The 17,846-nt window shown below is 46.7% G+C and overlaps 1 protein-coding gene across 9 annotated transcripts in view; it reads left to right on the plus strand.

Annotated features, from left to right (window-relative positions):
• HUWE1 (HECT, UBA and WWE domain containing E3 ubiquitin protein ligase 1) overlaps positions 1-17,846 on the plus strand; it is a 234,366-nt gene that overhangs the window by 62,862 nt on the left and 153,658 nt on the right. For 5 of the 9 annotated variants that reach the window (XM_073590844.1, XM_073590843.1, XM_073590850.1 and 2 more), the window contains exons 17-23: positions 1,463-1,567; positions 1,659-1,760; positions 1,876-1,956; positions 2,041-2,165; positions 14,077-14,254; positions 14,688-14,806; positions 14,904-15,115. In XM_073590844.1, the coding sequence (XP_073446945.1) occupies positions 1,463-1,567; positions 1,659-1,760; positions 1,876-1,956; positions 2,041-2,165; positions 14,077-14,254; positions 14,688-14,806; positions 14,904-15,115 (922 nt within the window). The remainder of the gene's footprint in view (positions 1-1,462; positions 1,568-1,658; positions 1,761-1,875; positions 1,957-2,040; positions 2,166-14,076; positions 14,255-14,687; positions 14,807-14,903; positions 15,116-17,846) is intronic. The other 4 variants (XM_073590849.1, XM_073590852.1, XM_073590847.1 and 1 more) reach the window with 3 other exon arrangements.

Below are 17,846 nucleotides of genomic sequence, written 5' to 3' on the forward strand. Positions count from 1 at the left end.
TTGCCCTCAGCTCTTTGAAGGGTCAAGTTTCGGCGCTTTCCATTCTTTTTCAGAAGACATTGGCCTCCCGTCCGCAGGTCAAAACCTTTCTTCAGGGAGTGGCTCATACCGCACCTCCGTACCATGCTCCCGTGGATCTATGGGATCTCAATCTGGTTCTGGAGGCTCTTCAACGGTCTCCCTTTGAACCTCTCAGGGAAGTCTCCCTGTCCCTTCTCTCTTGGAAAGTAGCCTTTCTGGTGGCCATCACCTCCATCCAGCGTGTGTTGGAATTGGCAGCCCTGTCTTATCGCCCCCCCCCCCCCCCCCCTCTTTGTGCTCCATCAGGATAAGGTGGTCCTGTGGCCCCCGCCTTCCTTCCTGCCTAAGGTGGTGTCCACTTTCCACCTAAATGAGGACATTGTTCTCCCGTCCTTTTGTCTGGGTCCAATCCACCCTCTGGAGCGCTCCTTGAACAAGCTAGACCTGGTCAGGGCGATGGTTTACCTGGCTAGAACGTTTCCCTTGCGGAAGACACTCTCTTTTCGTCATTCCAGATGGTGCGCGGAAAGGTCAGCCGGCGTCTACGGCTACCATTGCTCGCTGGATCAGATCGGCAATTTTGGAGGCCTACCGGGTCAAGCATCGAGTACCTCCTGGAATTAGAGCTCACTCTACCCGGGCAGTGGGTGCCTCCTGGGCGGTGCACCACAGAGCTTCTGCACAGCAGCTCTGCAAAGCGGCAACCTGGTCTTCGATCCACACGTTTGCCAAATTTTACAAGGTACACACCTACGCTTCGGCGGACGCCAGCCTGGGCAGAAGGATCCTGCAGGCGGCAGTGGTGAGTCCACAGACCTAATGGAAGTTTGCTTTTCCCTCCCCAGGGACTGCTTTGGGATGTCCCATGGTTTGTGTCCCCCAATGAAGCGATAGAGAAAACAGGATTTTGGGGTTGCTTACCGTAAAATCTGTTTCTCGGAGCCTTCATTGGGGGAGACAGCACCCTCCCATATTCTGCAACTCCTGTTATGTTTGTTGATTTACAGTTGAGTTCTCTGTTCTGTTTTCATTCTATTTTGTTACTTCTCCTACTGCTTTCTCAGTAACTGAAGAAATTAGTGCCAGTCGGTGGGGTGTATACTGCGGAGGAGGAGCTAACCTTTTTCTATACATAGTGTCAACCTCCTAGTGGCAGCAGCATACACCCATGGTGTCTGTGTCCACCAATGAAGGCTCCGAGGAACAGATTTTATGGTAAGATTTTAAGCAACCCAAAAATCCTGTTTTTATTGAAATGGCACATGACTTAGTAACACTTTGCTGCAGTCAGGCTCTCGGCTCCTACATCATGCTGCTCTGATTACATAGAATTTGTCAGCAGGTTTTTGCTATCTTAAGAAAGTTCCTTTTTAAATGATAGTCTTGGATCCTTTGACCAGTATTAAACTGTCCTCACAGCAGTATCCTTTTTATGTGGTAGTGTCTGACGTAGCCATGGAAAGCAGCCCAGCTCCTTCCACCTCTACAGATCCTCGGCCTATGACCACAAGCAGTAGTGCAGGGAGTTTAGTAATGCCACGCTCTGGTAAGGATTCTCACCACTTCAAACCTACCATATCACTCCAAATTAAAAGGAAGTGCATGCTTTTTTCAAAACTGCTTTCTTTACTTTTCAGGGGTGCAGTGCATTCCGCAAAGAGCAGCCTTGTTGAAATCTATGCTAAATTTTTTGAAGAAAGCAATTCAGGATCCCGCTTTCTCAGATGGAATTCGCCATGGTAAGCCTTTTTTTTTTTTATGTATTTTTTTTTAATATTAGAAAAATTTTCTATATTAACAGCCTGAACTTTCAGGTTGTGACGTATTTTTACCTTTTTTCTTTTGTTATATTAGTAATGGACGGAACACTTCCAACTTCACTGAAACACATAATCAGTAATGCAGAATACTATGGCCCTTCCCTCTTCTTGCTGGGTAAGTTGAATACAGAAATCGGATTACTTAAGGACGATTTGTCAATCCATGGTTGTATTAGAGTTGCCTTGTATGCTCCTACAGCTACTGAAGTGGTAACGGTCTTCGTGTTTCAAGAGCCCTCGCTTCTCTCCTCTCTCCAAGACAATGGATTGACAGATGTAATGCTGCACGCCCTCCTTATAAAAGATGTAAGAATCTCCCTATATGTGAGCGTTTTTTTTTTCCCCTGCCCTTTTTTTTTTTTTTTGTTTGTTTACCTTTTTGATCATTCAGTTTATGAAGATAATGTAGGCTAAACTTTCCTCTGGCGCAATCCATGCTATCTCTCAACATGCCTCTTATTACAGTAGTGCATGGGGCGATAAGTGGTTGGCAGACTTGGTTGCTACTTAGATCTTTTGGTTTCTCTCGGAAATGAGTCAAAAGCCATTCTGTCCTATTCAAGTATTCTTTAAGCATCTGGCCACACTGATTGTTGGTAAATACCACAGTACTAGGATATCTCTCAAAAAATGCTGGAGCATATGATTTAATGGAAGTTTTAGTGGATTTTATGTGCTGCTTAACATGACAAACAATTACATCAACAGATCGCTGCTTTATTCATATTCCCAACTCGTTTCAAAGTGAAAATCACTTCTTCTTCAGGGGTTGATATATCGGCGCATAAAATCCACTAAAACTTCCATTAAAACATATGTTTCTGTGGTCACTGGTTTGACTTGTGGATGTGCGGCAGCTGACTGACCATTCCATGCGCTATACCTCTCCTATACCATGTGAGTAGAAATCTAGTACTGTTCGTACCCCGTTTATCAGATAAGACCCTATTTGCACTTTCTCCGTTCCTACAGTGTGAACCAGAAAAATGCTGGAGCATCTTTTTTTTTTTTTTTTTTTTTCCTTCTCCTACACCTCATTGGGGGACACTGACAGTGGGTGTTATGCTGCTTGCCACTAGGAGGACACTAAGTAGCACAGAAAAAAAGGTAACTCCTCCCCTGCAGTATACACCCTCTCGCTGGCTGGGAATTCCCCAGTTCTTGCTTAGTGTCTGTAGGAGGTACTTGGGTCTGGCTTCAGACCCCACCATTTTTTTTTTTTATTTTTGAATTTTCTGTAAATTTTTTATTAACGGAGTGAAGGGGGCGACGGTTCCTTTCAACGGCCTGCTCTCCCCCGAACAAACAGGCGAGCGCCCCAAGTATATCTCCCCATACACTTTCCTGCAGCGACTGGGGCATACCTGATTCTTCTGGGAGACGGATCCTTTACGGTCCCGGTCTCGCCGCATGGATATGAGGGCAAGTGCAACGAGAAGACTTTGGAAGCGCTTTTGGATGCCCTGAATCAGCCCCATGGTCTCTCCATCCCCCTGCCCATAGGGAGGCTCAATTGAGGTATACCCCTTTAAACAACTCCTCCGGCTCTGCTACATCGCCCGGGACCCTTTTTACCTCAGAATCTGTGATGGGATGAGATCTGCAGGCTCCTGGACAGCGCAGCTGGTGCGAGCATCGGATTGGAGGTATGGGGTTGGGTCCTGGTCCCTGGGAGAAGCGCTGACTTAGTCTCAGCGGCGGTATGCCGGCTCCCCGTCGTGGCCCCCCTTCACCCGGCGCTCGCCTCGGGTAGGCCCAAAAATTTAGTCCCCAGCTTTTTGGCCTACTTGGCCGCAATTTACATGGTGCCGCCCACCATTAGCGCCACCAACGTTTTTGGTGCTTCTCGCTCTGTACGAGAGGTGCCCTGCTAGTCTCGGGGGCCATGTCCTTAACCCCTTCTCTGCACCTCGGGCTCTGTGACGGCTGCGGGGGTGCGCGCACGGATGGACAGCACCTGGTGATGCTACAGGGCCTCCACTATTCCTCCCCGGGACACAGCATCAGGACCGTGGGTAAGCTGCATCTGCCCTCAGATAAAAGCTTAGCCCCTTCGCTTCACATTCCCTGCAGCCCAAGCTCTGCTTGTAACCCTTTCAGGGGCACTATGTCTCAATCTAAAGAGACAAAATGGGAACTACTAAGAAGCACACTGTGTTCTTTACCGCATGTATCACCTACAAGACTGCCTTACCCAGTGCTCAGACTAATCCGCTATGCATGGATTGTGACCCGGCTTGGGCTAAAACGCCATCCGTCGCCGCTGCAAGGTGCTCCCTGCATTTAGTCCCCCTAAGTGGGCTGCTTCCTTGTCACGGTCTGTGGAGTCACTGACCAAGGCTATGGACTCCCTCTGGGAATCCTCTAAGTCAGAACGCGTCTTTACCGCCTGAGGAGGGCTTTGGCGATGGCCGGGAACCTTCCACCAGCAGGGGTTGTGCTCGTTCCAGGGTCTCTAGAAAGCGGACCCATGATGCGTCCTCTAGTCATGCTCGCGCGTCAGCATCGGTGAGTTCTGTCTCTTGCACTCCCTCTCCTAATGTTCCTCTGTGACATGTCAGTCCCTCAGAATTCCCCAAATGTCCATGAGTCGCTTGATTCTCTTATAGTCATTCAACAAGTTTCTGACATTGGACGAGGAGAATATTCCCGCTCCGGAACACGTTATCTCCTTTAAGGAGTCTAAACATGTACGCAGGGTATGTGCCAGCCATCCGGAGTTTAAGGACATTGTCCAGAAACATAGGAACCGACCACATAAACGGTTCACAGGGCAAAAGCCTATTGAGGCTAAATACCCCTTTACTCCAGATCTAATGAAGGATTGGTTACAGTCCCCCTCGGTGGGTCCTCCTGTATCGTGTTTTGCTTCTAAAACGCTTGAATCCGTTTCTGAGGGCTCTTCAGTCAGAAACCCCTCCGATCGTCAAATTGGCTACCTCACTCGTTCAGTTTTTTTTTAAATTTGTTTATTGAACTTCAGGACATAAAAGATGTACAACATACAAATTGGCTTATGATAACAAGCATTTTTTTACAGAGCATACATGTTTCCATCCATTATAAAATATAGAACAGAGAAATTGCACACTTTTTTTAAAATACAAGGTAATATGTACATAACCTTCCAAGCATACGCAAAGGACAGTTGGCTATACATTATAAAGCATGTATATCGCTCAAATCTCACAAGCCTTTAACATATTATTCGGATAATAAAATCTAATCAGAAATTACTAAACTACGACTACCACTACATCAACCTATATCTACTATTTTGCAGCCTGTTATCCTTCAACATATTATCTCAAATGTGATGTCTCAGCCTTGCAAGGTGAGATGAGAGGAATTGGTATAGCGTGCGCACGTATGGAACAATCGAATTTACCTAATCAATCCAAATTCTAAGGGAGGGGCATCAAGTTCCCATCCACCGTAGTGCCAGTACCTTCCGTGCCATAAATGTCTCACACAGGAAGACCCCAGTATATCTATCCCAAATCTCCTCATCCCATACCCCAAACAAGCAGACCAGTGGCTCTAGAGGGACAGGGGCTTGTACTAGGGATGACAGTAATGATGTCACCCCCTTCCAGTAATGTAGGATAGAGGGACACTGCCATACCATATGAATAAAATCTGCGTCTGGAGAGTGGCACCGTAAGCATTCTGATGATTGGAATCGACCCATCCTAAAAAGTCGTGTCTGAGTCAAGTATGATTGATTTATTATATATAATTGTATCATTCTGTAATTAATAGATCGTGATACTCCAATCGGAGATTCCAGGATCTCCTCGCACTCCTCTTCATGCGTATTAGGGATGAGTCGTTCCCACTTTCTCTTAATAGAACTTATGGCAGATTTTGTTCCCACTGACAGCATGTTTGTATATAAAGAGGAGATGAGACCCTGGGGACCCTGCGATTTAAGGATTCCTATCAGAGGTAGAGATGAAATAGTACGGCCTACACCCCTACATCTCGTATGCGATTGAAGAGCTGATCTTAGTTGTAAATAGCGGAAAAATTGGGATCTTCGTATATCATGTGTGACCTGTAATTGTTCAAAAGACTTTAAGATCCCTTGGTCATACAAGTCTCCCATCGAAGAGACGTTATGCTGAATCCAAAAATCAGTGGATGGGTGATTTAGCAATTCCGGAAAATAATCCTTATTCCACGGGGCATTTCAGCTATAAAATCTTTAAACCCAGTCACTTTCTTGATTTGCCTCCATGTTAATCGTGCCAGTCGGACCAAGGGTAGCAGACGAGGGGCATTAGTCTTCTCTAGCTCAAGGAAACCCAATGGGTAGTCAGTTTGTGCAGTGTGAAGCAGATGACTTTCAGAATTGGGAATGTAATTACCCGGCATCCATTTACTTAAAGCTTTAGCTTGCCCATCCAAATAATACAGGAAAAAATCTGGTAGCGCCACCCCACCTCCCTTTTTAGGTCTTTGTAAAGTGGCCAATTTAAGTTTGGGCCTAGTTCTCACCCATATAAACTATGTGATCTGGGAGTTGAGATTCACAAAGAAAGATCTGGGCACCATCACAGCACTGTGCTGAAGGGAGTAGCTAAGCTTGGGACGCAATATCATTTTAATCAGGTTAATGCGTCCAGCTACAGACAACGGAAGCTTGCTCCAGGATGCAAACTTAACTTTGACTAGTTCCAGCAGTGGGTGGATATTAAGTTGTGAATCAAGCGCACTATTATGAGATATGTAGACACCCAAATATTTAAAATTAGATACAGTAGACAGCGAGGAGAGAGCTTATAGCTGGGGCATGGGAAAGGGGTAGCAGAGCCGACTTCTCCCAATTTATATACAAGCCTGAATATTTGCTGAATCTATCTATAAGGGCTATCACGTTCGACAAAGTTTCTTCCGCTTCATCCATGAATATCACCATATCGTCAGCATATATAGACCTATAGTTTCCACCCGACCTGCTATATCTATAACCTTAATGCCAGGGGAAGACCTTATACGTATTGCCAGTGCCTCAATCGCAAGGGCGAAGAGGGCGGGGGAAAGGGAGAAACCTTGACGAGTCCCCCTATGTAATGAAAGACGAAGATACAGAATTATTTACTATGATACGGGCTTTGGGTTTCATGTATAATATTTTGATCCATTTTATAAATTTATCACCAAAGCCATATCTTTGCAAGCATGCGGAGAGGAAAAGCCACTCAAGAGTCAAAAGCCTTGGCAGCATCTAACGATGCCAGTGCCCATTTGTTGTCTGGCATTAGGGAGCTATATTGGACTATTGACTGGACCCGTCTGATGTTAATGGAAGTGCTCTTACCAGGCATGAAGCCCGTTTGATCAGGATGTATAAGGTTCAATATAATTGAACTCAGTCTGGTAGCTAGGATCTTGGTAAAAATTTTATAGTCCACATTTACTAATGAAATAGGACGGTAAGATCCACATTCCAGAGGGTCCTTCGCCTCCTTCCTAAGTACTATGATATTAGCCTCATAAAAGGATTCAGGCATAGACTTCCCTTCCCAAATTCCCCCGAAATACCTTCACCAGAAGTGGTATCAGTATATCCCGGTATTTTCCTATACAATTCAATGGGGAACCCATCTGGTCCAGGGGCCTTTAGAAGCCATGTCCGTTATAGCATTTTCTATCTCCTCCGCGGTGAACATAGCGTCCATAAGGGCTCGCTGTTCAGGATCTAATGTAGGGAATGTCACATCTGACAAGTAGTCCAAGCACCCCAAGTTATCAGTCACTTTTAGATTCATATAATGACCTGTAGTAGTCATAAAAACAACCAAGTATCTCCTTGGTCGAAGACACCAGTAAACCATCCGCCTTACGAATCTGCAATATTGTATTGGAGGTATTGTGCTGGCGTACCAAATAGGCCAAGAATTTACTTGCCAGGTTTCCCAGTTCAAAATAAGATTTACGGGTGAAGAATAGTTTACGCTTAGACTTAGTGTCTATATGCTGGGCGTATAACCTCTGGGCAGCCAATCACTCAATCCTGTTGCCGCTAGTTTGGTTAGATATATATGTAGCCTCTGAGTCTTTCAATCGTTGCTCCATTTCCTCATCCTCCCTTGAGGTTACCCACTTGATATAAGAGATCGTGGAGGACAAACAGCCCCTCAGATGTGCCTTAAGGGCATCCCAAAATAAATTAATATCTTGAGGTTACGGGTGAGATGCGATGAAACAATGCAACTGATCGATCGTTCTATCGGGGAACACTATTAACTTTAACCAGAAAGGATTCAACTTCCAAACTATCCTATTGTTTAATTGTCCATATTTAAGTTTAAGAATGACTGGGCTATGGTATGAGATCCCCCTAATGCCATGCTCTGTTATCCACCCACATCGCCAGACGGCTGGAACCAAATATATAATCTATGCGTGATAGAGAGCGTTTAGTGGATGAGTGACAGGTATATTCTCTTAACTCAGGGTGACGCACCCTCCACAAATCCAGCCACCTGCCCTCCCCCATAAATAGTGACATCGGAGTTGTAGTCAGCGAAGAGGACCCCCCAGTCATACCATCATCCAATCTCAATTTATCAAGGCAGTTGTTCATGACCATATTGAAGTCTCCCATACAAATAACATCCTGTTAGGGAGAGGGTTAAATTAACCCTTCACGGTTGATCCAGTGATTTCCAACCTCTGATTTTAGTTTCAACCCTTCACAATCGGCGTCTGAATAATCCAGGGCAAAACTCATTGCCTTCTGAAGAATGGACATACTAGCCATAGGGGTGTGTTATACACATAGGATTACATATTCCTTTAGTGCATGCACAAAAACAAAGCGACCTTCAGGGTCCCTCCTAGTCTCCCTGGCTTCCCATCTAATGTCTCTATGTACCAACATTGAAACCCCTCTTGAATAACTAGTATGAAATGCATGGACAGACTATTGTACCCAAGGCTTCTGCACGCATCGAGCTGTATCCCTAGTCAGGTGCGTCTCTACCAAGGCCACAATGTGAGGGTGATAATGTCTGATCTGCGAGAAGACCTTGATCTTTTTCCGGGGGTTTTTTATACTCCTCACATTCCATGTCATACTTATCAACTCAGACCCCATGTTTTACTCTGCTGAATATGGGGCATATCATTACCCAGGCAAAATTTAGAGACATCACTTAAAGACTGAAATTGTTGGCTCCAAATCTTACCAAAAAAATATATAAAACCACTAGAGAGAAAAAAACAAAGTAAATAACAAACAATATGAGAGCAAAGTGTTATACTCCCGTCACCGTCATGAAGCAAACAAGGGGATACTATCACTGAGCAGTGTCCGGTATTGTTGGTAATTGGACGCTTGCAGACAAAGCTCCAGTCAGACAATGGAAAAGTACTGACTAGCAATACATGCATTAGGATTCCTTTGCAGCAGTCGGTCACCTCCACTGGATCCGTAAAAACAAGGTGGAACCCTCGTGGACCACCCGAAGCCGGGCCGGATAGATCGAGTACATAACATTCCTCTCCTGGAGACTCTGAGTTCCATGAACTGTGGCCGTTGTTTCTGACGTTCCATAGAGAAGTCTGGGAAAATCGAGATCGTGGCGTTGTTGAACTTGATGGGACTTTTTTGCCGTGCCAAATGCAGAGCCACATCCCTGTCCCTGCAATTAAGGAGACGTGCCAGAGAAGGTCTAGGTGGGGCTCCAGGAGGAAGAGAGGGGGGGGGGGGGGGGAGACCACAGCGACAGCAGCCAGGAAGGGGCCCAAGCCCTTAAAGTAATAGCGCTGGCAGGCCAGGTGACTTAGAAAAGAGGAGGAGTGCGGGGCCCAATCTTTCAGAGCACTCACCGCTTGTCCCCCACAGTTCTTCAGGATATGTGCTCACCGTCCAACCGTCCGTCAGCGCTGCAGCGATGGGGACCAGCGCCGCATCTCACAGGCAGAGCGCGTGCTTCCAAAGATGGCCGCCGCCTCGTGCAGGCCCCGCCGGCCACCCCGGCTTTTACAGCTGCCAGCACGCAGGGGTCCAGGAGTGCCCCGGAGTCCAGGGAGGTCCGAAGACAGGCACATATATCACGGTGGTAAGGGTCCGCTGGTCGGATATCTTCAGGATGCCAGGAGCTCTCTTAGTGCGTCCTTTCGTCCCCGCTCGTTCAGTTTTTGAAGCTTCAGAAGCGGCACTTTTCCCATCTTTCGTGGCGACTTGAGTAGCTAAGGCAATGGCCACTTGGGCAGAAGTCTTAATTACTGCCTTCCAAGGTAGCAATCTTCCTCCGAAGACAACCAGTGTCGCCAAGCAGATAATTCACGCAGGGGATTTTTGTAGTGGACGCCTCTTTAGATGCCACTAATTCTGCTGCTCAGGCAGCCGCTAATGCAGTCTCCATTAGAAGAGCCCTATGGCTACGCGACTGGCGGGCAGACTCCACCTCCAAGAGATCAATGACGTCTCTGCTCTATCAAACTGGTCGCCTATTTGGAGAACAACTAGACCAGCTCATTTCTGACACTTCCAGGGGGAAGAGGAAATCTCTTCCCCCAACAAAGGGCTGTCTGGCCGTTTTTTCAGAATCAACAGCCAACTCTTTTTCAACCTTTTCGCAACAGCTCCAGCTGGTCCTCCACAAACTTCTCTTCCGGATCAGGTCGGTCCACGCGTGGAAACGGAGGTTCCCAGGTCTCTTACAGACTTAACCGCTCTTGGAAACCCAGGCCAAGAGCATCTGGATCTGGGGAGCTGATCCCATAGATCCTCTACTCAATCAATTGTGGTATCCGGCAGACACCGACAAAGTAGGCGGCTGTCTGCTGTCATTCAGTCACAGCCTTCCTTCGGGGGCCGTTCATGCGCCGCAAAGGGACGGAGTCATCCTTCCGGTCCCTCAAGACGAATGGTTCAGCGGTTTTTATTCAAACCTTTGTGGTTCTAAAGGAAGGAATGATGTGGCCCATACTGGACCTCATGCTGTTAAATCAGTTTGTCAAGGTATGGCGATTCCAAATGGAATTCCTCCGATCGGTTGTCGCCTCCATGTAAAAAGGTAGAGTCCCTAGCATCCATCGGTATTAAGGATGCTTACCTTCACATCCCGATTTGCCCATCTCACCAGCAGCTCCCGCGTTTTGCAAATCGAGAGGAACACTTCAGTTTGTTGCCTTGCCCTTTGGAATTGCCACCGCCCCCAGGGTCTTTACCAAGGTCATGGCGGCAGTCATGACCATTCTTCACGCTCGGGGACTGGTGGTATTGCTGTATCTGGACGACCTGCTGATCAAGGTTTCATCCCTTCCAGCCTGCAAGGGATCCGTGGAAATCACAGTGCATATGCTTTCTTGCCTGGTTCGGAAGATAAACTTCGGAAAGCCTTCCCCAACACCGGTCCAGCAGATTTCCTTTTTGGAAATGATCTTGGACACTTCCTGCGGGTTGGTCATGCTCCCTTCAGAAAAGGCCCGAGCCTTACAACAGGCAGCGCGGACTTTTTCCCCAAACGGTTTTTCACTCCATGCGTTTCAGCATGATAGTTCTCGGAAGGATGGTGGTAGCGATGGGAGTGTTCCCATTCGCACAGTTCCAGTTCCACCTTTTACAACACGTGTTGCTATTAACTTGGGACAAGAACCCTTTCTCCCTGGACCGTCGGTTCCTTCTGTCCCTGCGGGTCAGACAAGCCCCCAAGCGGTGGACACTGAAATCCTCCCTGAATCAAGGGAAGTCCTTTCTCCCAGTACGATGGTCGGTGGTGACCACCGACGCCAGTCTTCTGGGCTGGTGTGTGGTTTTTTCGTCACCACACGGCACAGGGTCGTTGGTTAAATCGAGAGTCACGTCTCCCTATTAACATCTTGGACACTCGAGCAATCAGATTAGCCCTACTGAGTTTCCACCATCTCCTCGCAGGTCACCTCATCAGGATCCAATCCGACAACGCCATGGCTGTGGTGTATAGCAACCGTCAGGGGGGTACTCGGAGCAGGATGGTCATGCACGAAGTGAGTCACATCCTCCATTGGGCCAAGACCAACCATTCGCCCATCTCCGCAATCCACACCCCGGGTGTAGACAATTGGGCGGTGGATTTTCTCACTTGCCAAGGCCCTTGCCTCAGGAGAGTGGTCTCTTCATCCAGAAGCTTTTTCAGCAGACTTGCCATCGCTGGGGGACTCCGGATGTGGATCTTATGGCTTCAAGACTAAACAACATAGTTCCTTGATTCATTGCCCGATCCATGCGCCATCAGAGCGGACGCCCTAGTTCTGCCGTGGCACCAGTTCTGGCTCCCGTACATTTTTCCACTCTTCCCTTGCTCCTGGGGTTCATCAAGAAAATCAGAGCAGAGGAAGTACCAGTGATCCTAGTTGCGCCAGCCATGGTACGCAGAACTAGTACAACTAGTCGCCAACGTGGGCCCAATTTACCACCAGAACTCCGGGGCCCTGTCTTTGACGGCGTGGCCATTGAATCCTGGTTGTTAGCACAGACTAGTTTTTTTTTCTCACGATGGAGTAGTTTTTCTCTCACGACGGGATCTCCACTGTGATTAGTGCCAGGAAGCCCGTGTCCATACGCATTTATCACTGCACCTGGAAAACCTTCTCGTGGTGCAAGGACTATGGTTCATCCCCTCTGGTGTTTACCTTTCCTTCCATATTGGAATTCCTGCAATCCAGATTAAAGTCAGGCCTCGCGCTTAGCTCACTCAAAAGCCAGATTTTCAGCCTTGTCTGTTCTATTCCAACGACAAATTGCCACCAACCTACAGGTGTAGCCGTTCATTCAGGGAGTTTCCCATGTGGCGCCTCCCTATATAAAGGGCCATTGGAATCGTGGGACCTTAACTTGGTTCTTGGAGCCTTACAGGAGGCTCCTTTCGCACCACTGCAGGACGTACCACTAGCTATTCTCTCTTGTAAGGTGGTCTTTCTAGTGGCAATTGCGTCAGATGAGATTCGGAATTGGCGGCCCTGTCCTGCCATCCTCCGTTCCTGAATTTTCATCAGGACAAGGCAGTTCTCAGGACGTCCCGTCTTTCATGCCCAAAGTCGTATCTTCCTTTCATCTCAATGAGGAGGAAATTGTTTTTCCTTCCTTCTGTCCGGCACCAGTCCATTGCATTGAGAGGGCCCTCCACACCCTGGATGTGGTTAGGGCTCTGAGACTGTGCATCTCGCGGACGGGCCCTTCCACAAGTCAGATGCCCTGTTCGTACTTCCACAGGGGCATAGGAAAGGTCTAGCTGTTTCAAAAGCCACGCTAGCCAGGTGGATTCGTTGGCTATTCAGGAATCCTATCGTGTCAGGGACACACCTGTCCCAGCAGGGATTAAGGTGCATTCTACCCGCTCAGTGGGCGACTCTTAGGCCATTCGGCACCAGGCATCAGCAGAACAGGTCTGCAAGGCTGCGACTTGGTCCAGCCTGCAGCATACCTTTACAAAACATTACCAAATTCATTCTCAGGCCTCTGCGGATGCAGCTCTTGGCAGACACATCCTGCAATCTGCAGTACCACAGCGTTAAGTCGGTGGTACATGGGGTATTAGCAGTTGTATGCTCCCCATCCAGGAACTGCTTTAGGGCGTCCCACTGTCTGTCCCCCAATGAGGCGTAGGAGAAATAGGGATTTTTGTGTACTCACCGTAAAATCCTTTTCTCCGAGCCAGTCATTGGGAGACACAGCACCCACCCTGTTTAGCCTATTGACTCACTGTAGCATTCTTAGGTTTTGACAGAGTTATGGTTATTGTCATTTGTTTAATGCTCCTACTGCTTTTTCACCAAACGAGAGGATGTATACTGCAGGGGAGGAGTTACATTTTTTTTCTGTGTTACCTAGTGTCAAACGGCATAACACCCACTGTCTGTGTCTCCCAATGATTGGCTCTGAGAAAAGGATTTTACGGTGAGTACACAAAAATCCCTAATTTTTTAAGTTCCCAGCATTGTGCTATTCCTCTATTTAAACCTCCTGGAGATGTATAAAAGTATGAAGTACCATAACATGCGTAGCGCGGTCAGTGATCGTTGTATGACAGTTGCTACATCAAACGCCATGATCAAATTTAATGTTGCCGTGACCATGACACACTGGTTGCAAGTAATTCAGGTTTGGGTTTCTTGCAACCTGCGGGTCACAACACAATTTTTCATTACTTTGCAATGCAGTATTGGCTTGGGCGCGATCTCTTTTCCGTACGTGGAGTTTCCTGACGTATTTCCCTTGATTCCCTTTTTCTCTCTTTAGGTACCTGCTACCCGGGAGGTTTTAGGCTCCCTTCCAAATGTTTTCAGTGCACTTTGTCTGAATGCCCGTGGTTTGCAGTCATTTGTGCAGTGCCAACCTTTTGAAAGACTTTTTAAAGTGTTGTTATCACCAGACTACCTTCCTGCAATGAGGAGAAGACGTAGCTCGGATCCATTAGGTAAGTAACCAATTAACTTCTTAAAGGGCATAAAGCTGTTATTGAGTTATGGGTGTTAGTTTTCAAAAAACACCAAATTTTATATGCATTAGCTTTTTTTTTTTTTTTTTTTAGGACTCTTCATAATAATATATATATATATATATATATATATATATATATATATATATATATATATATATATATATATATATATATATATATATATATATTTATTTATTATTCTAGTACAGCTTTCAATGTATGAGGTTGCTAATCTAAGGATAATTATCATAGCTGTGCCAGCATATAGATAGATAGATATGTCCACGGCCTGTCCCAGTTCTCTCTAAACCACCTCTAACCCCTGCTGAAGAGACCTGTAGTGTAGCATAGGATATAGCTCTCTTCAGGTCTCTAGCGGAGGGATTAAGAGGCCCGTGGTCTCTTCCAGCCTTGACCTCTCTCCGGTCTCCTGCAGGCGATACGGCCTCTAACCTGGGCAGTGCTGTTGATGAGCTGATGAGGCATCAGCCCACGTTAAAAACGGATGCCACCACTGCTATTATTAAGGTAAGTACGAAGTAATGTTTTAAAAAGTAGTTTGTCTTTGGTATCACATAGGTGGTCTGAGTCTGTCATCATTTTTTTTTTTTTTTTTTTTTTTTAGCTCTTAGAAGAAATATGCAATCTCGGTAGGGACCCAAAGTACATTTGTCAAAAGCCATCCATTCAGAAGGCCGATGGCACAGCTACTGCACCTCCACCCCGGTCTAACCATGCGGCAGAGGAGGCTTCCAGTGAGGATGAGGAGGAGGAAGAAGTCCAAGCTATGCAAAGCTTCAGTACAAATCAGCAAAGTGATGTTGAACCAAGCCAACAGTAAGTGATCCAATAAATAAGTGGCTTTTCGTATGCAGAGACTCAACTAATTGGTTTGTACTAAGTTGTTGCAGAAGCAAAAAGAAAAGTGAACAAGACTGCCAGATTTTGTGGTTTGTAATAAAAATAAAATTCTCATTGGTGTATAGATTTGTCAACATGGGAAGTGTGTAATGTCCTTAATGGGGTTGTCAACTACTTGGACAACCCCTTCTCAATCGCCACGTTTTCTCTCGTGTAAGATAACCACAATACTCACCTACTGCACATGCCGCATGACATTAAACCGTGCAAACCCTGAGTGGCATGCGCTGACATTGCTGTGATGACACCTGCGAATGAGGGGAGTTATAGCGGTTATCTTGCTGGGGGAAATATATTGATAAGGGGTTGTCCGATTAGTGGACAACTCCTTCAAGCTTAATTAAAAAAAAAAAAAAAAAAAAAAGTCAAATCGACAGATGGACGTCTGAGCTGTTTCAACACTTTGCGATCAGTCAATGCAGTAGAGTGCAGAACATGTAGAATTCGGCAACGATGTGTATGGAGGACCAGGTGCCGGTGTTGAATATCTGTAGTGTTGATACCTGGTGAGGTATCACATATAAAACATGAGGGTGGATCCCGTACTTTACAAAGCTGTGCCTCATGGAGCAGATGCAGCAACATACAGTTCTCTTTGAGGCTGCCATCTGCTTATGTGGTCTGTCTGGGATGACAGTGGCAAAATTGTGCAGGCAGCGGATTGTACAAAGACTATAAGGTGGTATCTCCACACACACAATGTGGACATGTAATTGCAGTACGTCAGTGCTACATCACGCCATTATCATATTGAATGGGGTTATCACCATGACATCCAGGTACCAGGAAATTCAAGGTAAAGATTCATGAGGGTTAGCTCTTCCCACCACTGAAAGAATGTGATGGGTCATGCATATTCCTTGATAAATCTTAGGATAGGTCAGTCTCCTTGGCCTGATCTCAAAACGATTCGTTCTCAAATGCATTGGAAGTGAAGGTGACATCTTGAACCACCATGTTAAGTACAAGGTTCTCAAATTCTGGCCAGACTGGATGTGGAGAAAGCAAATCTGGACAAGTGGGATGACATCAAAAGGCATCTGTCAAGGTGGAGCCTGAGCATTTTGGGCAGATGGCCATAATCCCTTTTGCCATTAATATCTTAAGCTACAAAGGAAAGAAGCAAGGAAAACTGATAAAACCAAGTGAGTGGAGTCCTTGTTATTATAGGCTGTGGTACCTCTTGGCTCGTTTATGAGGTGCCCCAGCACTTCAAGACTGAGCAAAATGTTTGGATGAATGGATGTTACCTGAAATCACCTGCTGGAGAAGGAAAAATTGCGTTTCACTCCATGACATGGATAGAAAGATCAGTTCCCTGTAGCTTACAACGGCTTTGGGTCGTGTTCTGTACAAAACTAGATAAGATCTGCCCTTTCACACTGGAGATGGGGGGGGGGGGGGGGGGGAAGAAATCTGGAGTGTTGCTGGGCCAAGGAGACTGGCTGCATGGCTTTAACCATCTTGCACTGGCTCTTTGTCCAGAACTGGAGAGGCAGAGAAGATAAGTTGAGTGAAAGGAGTCATTTCTGAAGGTGATTTTGCTTGTCATCTTAGGCTAGTTTCACACTAACATTACCAAGCGCAGCGCTGCCGCTAAGCTCCGCCCCCGGCTGCGCCCCTTCCGGTCAGCTCTTCCTGTGGGCACATGATGCTGCATGCGACCAGCGTACCCTGTATTTAGCGTTGGGTACGCTGGCATGTTTTTGCCGGCGCATGCGCACAAAAATGCAACAGGGCGTTTGCACGTCGGCGCAGTGCAAAAAGGGCGCATGAGCCGGCATACCCAACGCTAAATATAGGGTACGCTGGTCGCATGCAGCGTCATGCGCCCAGAGGGGGTGTTGCCGGGGCGGAGCTTAGCGGCGGCCTTGCGATGCGCTTAGTGACGCTAGTGTGAAACTAGCCTTAGAGAAATGCATGTGCCCCTGACGTGTTGAATAAACCCAAGCCTCTTCACCAGAGATGGTCCTACGTCATGAAAGGAAACAAGACCACCTCCTACCAAAGTCTCTGGCTTGAGAAGATCCTCTGGCTGATTCCAAAGAAATCTGCTTGCTTTGCCAGTCAATCTCTTCACTGAGCTCCATTCGTGATCCCTGTTTTTGAGCTTTTTCTGTCACATTTGAGAACACTCTTGGACACAAGTTGATGCAAAGGCCTGAGCGTTGAGCTTAACCAGGTGCTGTGAAATTTTAATTTGGGGAAACCTTTTGTGTGCCTTTTTTGTAGACTTATGTGAAATACAGGCGTGTCATCTGTGAAGATGCACATTTAGGACATGGTCCAGAAGTAAGGGGTAAAAGATGTCGAATCATTTGGGTTTTAGGAATTTCTTGCCAGGACTTCGGAAGAACCTGAGCAGTTGCCAAAGTGTTTTTGTGAGAATTGGGTGCTTGAAGGACACCTCCTCCTATGAGGCAGATGCTTCTGCATCTTTGCTCTGTACAGTGTTCTGTTTAAAATAAGAAATTTTCCGCTTCCTTGGCTGGTTGTGGATGAAGTAATGGACCGGAACAAGGTAGACCTCACCTGACACTTGAAAATTGGCATCTGCAAATTGCACATGTATGGGTAACTGAGGAGACTTGCCCACTTTTCCATGTTTTGACAGTGCACATTAGCCTAGAAAGTGGCAAAATGGGGA

Source organism: Dendrobates tinctorius, unplaced genomic scaffold, assembly GCF_039654945.1.
Source record: "Dendrobates tinctorius isolate UK_male_01 unplaced genomic scaffold, ASM3965494v1 ptg000120l, whole genome shotgun sequence".
Classification (NCBI taxonomy): Eukaryota; Metazoa; Chordata; class Amphibia; order Anura; family Dendrobatidae; genus Dendrobates; species Dendrobates tinctorius.